This window comes from Arachis duranensis, chromosome 9 (assembly GCF_000817695.3).
Source record: "Arachis duranensis cultivar V14167 chromosome 9, aradu.V14167.gnm2.J7QH, whole genome shotgun sequence".
Classification (NCBI taxonomy): Eukaryota; Viridiplantae; Streptophyta; class Magnoliopsida; order Fabales; family Fabaceae; genus Arachis; species Arachis duranensis.
In genome coordinates, this window is record NC_029780.3 from 3,598,158 (window position 1) to 3,607,364 (window position 9,207).

At 36.3% G+C, this 9,207-nt stretch overlaps 1 protein-coding gene across 1 annotated transcript; it reads left to right on the forward strand.

Annotated features, from left to right (window-relative positions):
- Window positions 1–7,531: 7,531 nt before the first annotated feature.
- On the forward strand, window positions 7,532–8,671 carry LOC107464101 (calcium-dependent protein kinase 20). The gene is made up of 3 exons (XM_021130990.2): window positions 7,532–7,691; window positions 8,148–8,372; window positions 8,510–8,671. The coding sequence occupies exons 1-3, from the start codon at window positions 7,572–7,574 to the stop codon at window positions 8,588–8,590; spliced, it is 426 nt and encodes a 141-aa protein (XP_020986649.1). The 5' UTR covers window positions 7,532–7,571; the 3' UTR covers window positions 8,591–8,671.
- The last annotated feature ends 536 nt before the right edge of the window (window positions 8,672–9,207 follow it).

Genomic DNA, 9,207 nt, shown 5'->3' on the forward strand with positions numbered 1-9,207 from the left:
AAATTATAAAAATTAAGATAATTTTTTTATTTAACTAGTATTTGTTATTACTTTTTAATTAAAAAATTTATTATAATTATATTTATTATTAAATATATAACATTATATTTAATTATACAAGATTTTAATTTTTGACTCTTTCACTCTTAGATTTTTGGATCCGTCCCTGCATGTAGATAAAGCATAATTATTCTTTTAATGAGCTAGTCGAATGATTAAGAAAAGACCTTCAACTACGAACAACTAGCAATATACAACGAGTCACTTTCTGAAGTAAAGATTGCATGCAATTCTATGTATCTGAGTTCCCTTCTCTCACATACATCAATAGAAGCTAATTTTGGGATAAAGTTGTCACAAAAATCTATGTATATATTTGTAAAGAATTAATGAATTAATTATAGATTCCGACTTTCGAAAAGATTCATGGCGGTTACTTTCATACATCGTTGCAACTTGCTAGGACCTCAAAAAATCAAAAGTTCAAAATAATTAAAACCCATATAGGACCACCTACATATGTATATATACCAAAGAGAATGATGTAAATAATTAATGTAGCTTAATAAGTATGAGAGCAAAAAATAAATAGGTATTTGAACTTTTTAAATACAGATATTTTTGTTTTTTAGAATTGAAAAATATATTTAAATTTATTACTTTATAAAATGCGTGACAATTATATTCTTCTGTCGAATTGGGATTCAAAACGACAACGAAAAATACTGACCTAGAGGGGTGAAAATTGAGCTGTCCGTTTTGCCTGATAATATGGATGGAAAACAAATTATTAATGAACAAATTGGTTTTTGTGCCTCAAAACGACGTTGTTAGCATCCCCCACCTTATTTCACCCTTCATAATTCTCATAACACCCTGAAACCACTCCAGTTATTACAAAAAATCCTACTAGAAGACGAACAACTTCTTTCTCCCTCCAAAAAAACGTCTTCCTCCAGTTGAAAGTGGTGGTGTGCTTAGTGGATGTCGTGGTTGGCGAAGGAAACGGCAAGCTTCGTCTGGCAAGAAGCTGCCATCTTCTACAGATATAGTCGAGGACATGTGCGGTGTTTAAATGTTTGTGACAATATAATGCATGGGGTTGCGTTTAGGGATGATTGTATGTTTTAGTTCGGGTAAAAGAATGAGAAAAAATTATGTGGAGTTTACTGATTTCAAATTTTGAGGCAGTTGATTTAGGGTTTAATGTCTGATTTATGTTGTTGTGGATAATGCAGATAGATGATATACATGTGGTACCTGTTTTTCATCACGAAGGCCATTTTGGTAGAGGACCCATTGGAACTCCTGAGTATATTGGTGAAAAAGTTAAAAAATTTTCGAAGACGGACTTGGAATTCATGAATTTTGGGAATTTGGTGACATTGTTCAAGGGTCTGGGCTATGCATCATACAAGGTAGTTTATTGGTATGACCCAACAAGTAGTGACATTGAGTCTGGACTGCACATTCTGAGAGGAGATGCAGGAATCAATGAGATGCAAGAGAACAAGATGAGAAATTCAACCACGAATGATTTTTACATTTACTTCGACTATCCCGTGGATGAGCCACAGATAGTGGAAGAAGATGCTGCTGCAGAAACGGGGGCGAAGAATTTGATGATTACATTGATGCTGATAGCATCATGAGGGAGTTTCAGTCATCACCATCCACAGAAGATAATGGGTATGATAGTGGAGAGGACGAACTATATAAACCTCCTCTGACTATTTTTGAAACTGTTTCTGATGATGATTATTCTAGCTGTGATGAGAAAAATAATGGTATGAAGAGAAAAAAAAAATTGAAAGGAAAGGAGAATGTTCTGTCAAAGAGTAAGGTCAATGTCAAGGAAGGGATAGAAACAGAATCAAGTGACAGTAAAAAAAGAGTTGGACCAAGGAGTGTAAGTGGGAATGATGCTAAAGAAACCAGGCCAACTACAAAGTCCAAAGAAACTGGGTCTACTGTAAAGCCCAAAAGAACCAGGCCCACTGCCAAGCCTAAAAAAATTGGGCCTAATGTAAAGCCCTAAAGAACTAGGCCTGCTGTACAGGCTGAAGAAGTTGTGCCTATTGTGCAGTCCAATGATAGGCCTCCAATCAGTCTCTATGCGAATGAGGAGGATTCGGATGATGATGAACTCATTTATGAGTATGAATAAGAGGATCTTCACACACCAGTATCTTGAGAGGACGAGGGAGACAAGCATGAATTTCTAGTTTTTAATGATGAGTATGGATTTGGGGAGGGTAGATTTGAGATTGGAACCAAGTTTGCAATAATTGATGGGTTCAAAGAAGTGGTAAAAGATATGTTCATTTCTGAAGGGATGGAACTTGTCTGGATAAAAAATGATAAGGAAAGGGTGAGGGTTGGCTGCAGGGGTGAAGATTGTCCATAGCTGGTACATCTATCATACAACAAGACACTGTTATGTTTTCAGGTAAAGACTTACAAACCAGAGCATATATATGCTAGAGATTGGGATAGTATTGCTGCTGATCAACACTAGATCAGTAAAAAAGTAGAGAAGAGAATGGCAAGTCAACCTCATATGACAACTAATGAAGCAATCGACTTCCTTAGAGAAGAGTTTAACTTGGTGGTGCATCCGAAGATGGTCTATAGAACAGTGAAAGAGGCCAAAGAGAGGATAATGAAAAACGAAAAGAACAGTATGGCAAGCTCAGGGATTATGGCATGGAGATAATTAAGAGTAATCTCGGGTCGACAGCAAGAGTTGATGTGAAACCTATTCCTTAATCTTTCCATGTCTTTGACAAAATATATATCTGCTTCAAGAGCTGTAAGCAAGACTTTAAGACTATATGTAGGCCTTTCATCCATCTAGATGGAGATTTTCTTAAGATATACCACGAAGGCCAACTACTTTCAGCAGTGGCACAGGATGCGAACAACTAAATCTATGTAGTGGCATACGGTGTTGCAAGATCTGAGACCAAGGAATCATGGAAATGGTTCCTCACACTACTTCAGGAAGATCTGGGTGATGCCAGTCAATTTTGTAGGAACTTTATGTCCGACCAGCAAAAGGTCAGACTTCTACTCTATTTATTTTTGGGCAAATTAAGGTAGCATATTAGGGGAGCAATATTATGTGTTTACTACATTTATGTGATTGCAATATTATGTGTTTGCAAAAGGACTGTCTTTATTTGAATGATTTTCTTTTCATTTGTTCTGATATAATGCTAGGTAATATGTGAATTGTTTTGGATTTAGGCATGCCATGCATTCATGCTATTGCTGCAATCAGAAAGAGGTATGACCAGCCAGAGAATTATGTGCATTTCTGGTTGTGTATGGAATCCAATCATAAGACATATGCACATTGCATAAAATCAGTTTCTAATGAGAAATTCTTGACTGCCACTGACCAACTCAGGCCTGCTCCACCACCCATCAAGTGACCTATTGGGAGGACAAAGGTACACAACCGTAACAAAGATTCTGCTGAGACTCATATTCAAGGGAACAAGTTAAAGAGAAGCTTTCAAGTTACGTGTAGCAAGTACAACGAGAAAGGCCATAACTATAAGACCTGTAAAGGATCACCAAGTAACCCAAACGAAAAACCAAAAAGAAAAAATCTAAGGAGACTGTTGAAAATACACAAGTCTTGGTGCTGCTTTCCCTTTCACAATCAGCCCCTTAACCAGAGGTAAGTATCCACAGTTTTTGCATTAGGATAATTTTGTACATTTTAAAATTAATCAGTGGTTATGATGTCATTATACATCTTTCTTAAAGGCTAATTTGTCCATTTGGTTATCTTGCTAGATCCATGTTGCATAGGATCAAAACCAGACACAGGGTGAAAAATTTGTTGAGACTAGTGTTGTGCAAGAACAGTCTGCTGTAAGACTACCCTAAACTATACACTTATAATGCCAATCACTTTATTCTTGTCCCTGAATTTGAATCTCTGAATATGTCGGTTACTTTTGCAGAATTATATCATTAGCCAGAATGTTGCTGGACTACCAACCAACATAACAATACAAGCAGTAGCATCAGGGACTGCACCAGTTGCTGCACCATTCAATACTCAAGTAGCTGTAGCAATAATACCATCTGCTCCAGTCCAAACTCCATTTCGACCTCCATCCCAGCTGCCAAGAATGGGGCAACCCAAACCCTGAGCAGCTAGCAGTGGGACCACAAAAATTTTCAAGTTCATCCCAACTCTTGGATCCAACACTCAGAATATTTGAACACAACTGCATGAAATTTTATTTTTTGTCCTAGTTATTAGTATGAATTGAACAATGTTGTCTAGTTATCGTAGTTTGGCAAACTTATTTACATGCCAACCAGACGTTTTGTTATTTTGTGACAAATTTATGCTGTTATGTAATATTTGGAATTAAGCCAGATACATTGTTGTTTCTAATTTAGTTATAATCTATGCAGAATTACTACCTTATATAATAGGTTACTTGCAATATTTTTTAGTTGTTCAAACTTCATAGAAAATTGGACTTAGTCCAAAATAGACTTCCCATTAAACAGCCAGCAATGACAATTTTCATTACAATATCATCGTGTACATTAAATTATCTTCAGCCCTTTAAGAAACATACAACAACAATAACAACAATTACACTAATTACAATAATATGCCACAAACTCATGTATTTTTTCTTTTCAATGCATAATAGTTTCCTCTCCAACTCTTCCATTTCTTTTTCCAATTTCTGACTTCGAAGTAGTTGATCTTCAACGTCTATTCCCTCAGCATCATTTATAGCACCCAATGCTTGAGACTTCATGGCTCTAATTTTTTTCAGGTGTTCATCAAGCCAAACAAAGTATTGACAGTACTGTTCTTTAACTTGGAGCAAATTTTAAGAGAATCATCCAATTAGACACATTACAGTCTCATCCAACTATTGACAAAATAGTAACTTACCTTGAAGAATGGACACCCGAAAAACATTCGATTATGATTATTAGTTGATATTCTTGACTTGTAAAGAATGTCATATACGTCGCAGAAGCACTTTGACGCAATCCCATCTCGATCACATTCTCTTAGCTTGGAACAGCACATAAAGATTCCCCTCCAGGTCTTGTGCATGAAGAACTCCCTTCACTCATCATAGACGATCGCACCATCAACGGTCATGCGTTCAACCAGACATTTCGATCAAATAGGGCTCATCAGTCATGGTAACAGCATCGTTTTGAGGCACAAAGACCAATTTGTCCATTAACAATTTGTTTCCCATCTACATCATCAGGCAAAATGGAGAGCTTAGTCTCCAGCCCTCCAGGTCAGTATTTTTCGTTGTTATTTTGAGCTCCAATTTGATGAAGGGTTATAATTGTCACGCATTTTATAAAGTGAGAAATTTAAATGTATTTTCTAATTTTGAGAAACGACAATTTTTTCATTTAAAAAGGTTAGAGACCTATTTATCTTTTACTCTAAGTATAATAATCATAAAAACACTACAAGAGACGCGAGACTTAGCAGTCAAAAATTGTCGACTGTTGTCTCAAACTGCTGCAACTTCATTGAATTGATGCGGTTTCTGGTGCGTAATTAAGCCCCGCTCCAATTGTTCTGACCTGAGATAGTTTTGGGCATTCACCGCATCAAATAACCCTGGGAAGAGGGGTTTTGTTTCCCTAAGATACCCAAAGAAAAATTTAGTAACCATAACACTTCAGTCTTTGGATCGAGAACCCCAGCAGCGCAAAGGTGAGTCAAGCACTGGTCTCCTCCTCTGCCGTCGTGGCTCTTCCCTCTGTCAATTCCAGCTTGCACATCCGCTTCATTGTTCTTTTCGGTCACCAGTCTCCTCCCTCAGCCGTGTAGCTCCCGTGCACGAAGGTAAAGTAGAAGGGGTCCGAGTCTTCTCCTTTCGTTTTCCATTTCTATCAGACAACTCCAAAACACACAAACTGAAAAGTGAAAGGTGAAAATAACAGAGCACAACCCCCAACCCCTTTCCCTTTCCTTCTCTCCCCCTCCATCCTTCATGTTAGTCCAAAAAATTAATTAGGGCTTCATTGACAGAACACAATCAAGTATCAACCAAAGCCGCAGCACACACACCCTCTTCCTCTCCAAATACTTGTTCTCTTGCCCCAAATACCACTTTTAGGTTTTTAGTGAAGAAAAATAGCGAACAGGGAAGGGAGTGACCGCGGCGACGGATAAAGGGCGCGTGCCCGGCTGAAGAAATCGGCTGTGGCTCCGTGAACGACATGCGGCGGCCGCGGTAACCGGAGGTGGCAGATCCTCTCCTTAGTTCCCTTGGTCTGTACTCTCCGTCTCTCTCTTCCTGTACATTTTGATTTTTTTTTTCGGTATTAAAAGGATAAGTAAAGAAGCTGTTGTTGAACTTAGTTTTAGGGTTTTGGATTACTAGAATTGTGCTGATCTTTGCAATGAAATGGTAAAGCTGAACCTAGACTTGATGAAGTGAAGATGATGATTTGTGTGTGAGTTGAAACTAATTAATTAATTATGGGTAAATGGTTAGAGTCTGTTCCATAATGTGTCATCATATTTGATTAAATGCTTCCATTTTGCTTCATTTTGATATGATCACTTACTTGATTTGGTTTGATTCACCTATTTATTACCACTTTGAGCTGAATTATTATTATTATTGAATATCTCTGAAGATGGTCACAGAGATCTCAAATTTCATCTACCATAATTGATTTTAAACCTGTAACTTTATAGAAATAACAAGTCTCTCAAGAAATACTAAACAATATTTGATACCAAACTAACTCCCAATAACAAAATAATATTTAGCATGAATTGATCTAAACTAACTCAATTGTATATGGACTTATGAAAATTATCTGACACATTTGTTATAAATATGCCAATGTTTCCTGCATCAGTTCTTTTCACTATTAATAACATTTTTTTTAATTGGAAAAATGAGTCAAAGGTGCTGTTGTACCGGAAATTTCTTAGTTCTGAATATTGTTTTATTCATTGCATTATTTATTGCTTGTTTTTTTCACTAGAAACAAGTAATGAAACACTAACCATAATTTTTGTTCTATTTGTAAATTGAGGAATATTTTCTCTTAATTAAGGCTTGATATTTTGCAGGCCACTCCTGGGTTTAGGAAGGAGGTCTTGCCCCTGATAAACCGTTGGATTCTACTGTTTTATCTCGTCTCAAGCAATTCTCTGCGATGAACAAGTTAAAAAAGATTGCCATTTGAGAACGTACCCGATCCACTGGTTATATGATTTTTGTTCTATTCGTTTAATTTTTGAGCTCAAGAAACTATAGCATCTCTTTTCAACACTACAATTTTCATATAACATTAATGAAACAAACTCATGTAATGGATAGAAAAGCACAGTCATTTTAAACTGAAACTGTTGTAGCATTAGGCTGTAATATTGGTTTAATTTTAGAAAATTGATATCCTAGTTTAGTAACTGCGATTCTTTTTGTTCCTTGTTCTAGATTTGTATGTGTTATTTGGTATGACTTGCAATGTTGTCCCTTGACAGGTAATTGCTGAAAGTCTCTGAGGACGAAATTACAGAACTGAAAGAAATGTTCTCGATGATAGACACAGATAATAGTGGACAGATCACCCTTGAGGAACTGAAAAAGGGTTTGGAGAGAGTGGGTGCTAATCTTAAAGAATCTGAGCTTCTATGGTTAATGGAAGCAGTAAGTGCCTTGCATACTATCCAAATTGGCATTTCTATGTAGGCATGTTTCTTGCACTTATTAGTGTGTTGTTTAGTTCTGTAATTTTTTACAATTGTTTTAGTTGGAATTGGTTATGCTGTAAAATGATTCTTGATAGTTCCTCTATAAGTGATTTTGACATAAAGAAAAAAATTTTATTCTCCCAAAATCAATTAACTGACTCTGGTAGTTAGAAACCAAACATGTGTAAAATGGGGGAGATCAACTACTGGGGGATGAGGATCATTCTAGGTCCCCCAAACGGTGTTCCAACGATGCATTAATGGATTTATTTGTAACTGAATATACTTCCATTCTTTTGATCGGTAGTAAACTTGGCATTGTACTATTTTTGCACTATTGTGTGCAGCTTGTTATTATTATATTTGGTGTTTCATGTGATTTACCCTTTTAGCTTTCTCCTTTAAAATCCAGGTAGACGTTGGTAACAGTGGTACCATAGATTATGGTGAATTTATAGCGGCAATGCTTCATCTAAACAAAATCCAGAAGGAGGATTGTCTATATGCTGCCTTCACTTATTTTGACCAAGATGGTAGTGGATACATTACAAAGGAAGAGCTTCAACAAGCTTGTGAAAAGTATGGAATTCTAGATGGTAACATAGATGATATAATACGCGAAGTTGATAAGGATAATGTAAGACATTGCATCATATTATTATTATTGTTATAAGGACTTGGAACTTATTTTATGTCAGCTCAATATTTAAGATAGAATTGGTACATAGCATTTTTTCCTCCTTAATAAACTTGAAATTATGTACTATTTTTCAGGATGGACGCATTAATTATAGTGAGTTTACTACAATGATGCAAGAAACTGACTTTGGCAAAATTGGTCTACCTAAAGCATGAGTAAAAATTGCTCCTATTTTTGTATTTGTCTTGATGTAGAATCAATATAATTGAGTAGTTTCATGAAGATAATTTTTTTTAATGTAGTTGTGCAAATTGTGGGGGTTATCAACCTCCGCAATATACATTTTTTTAAACTGCTTTCGACATTGCAGCGATATTTTTAAAAAGTTCATCTGCGAAACCGCCGCAAATTAATTATCTGATTTGCAGCGGTTGTACCAGCGGTTTTTTAAAACTGCCGCAAAATCAAATCTCCATCCCTTAATAGGCGACGCTTGTGGAACCACTGAAATTTCGTTTCGCGGTGATTAAAAACCGCCGCAAATTCCTAAAAAAGCCCGCCGCTATTCGACGTGTCTCTTGTAGTGATAAAGAGCCTAAGTGCGCTTTTTTATTTGAATCACTATCACTGGAATCCATTGTGAACGCATATCATAGCCAATTGGATCTTCAATAATCTTTGAAATTCGAAGAATAAAGAACTACCTACGAAGTAGTAGTTGGGGAATTGCATTGCCATCAACATCGATTAGGTTATAATCATCATCACCAGACAAGTATGGGAATTATTATTGTTCAATTGACCTGGATTTCGACATATATATGGGACACTA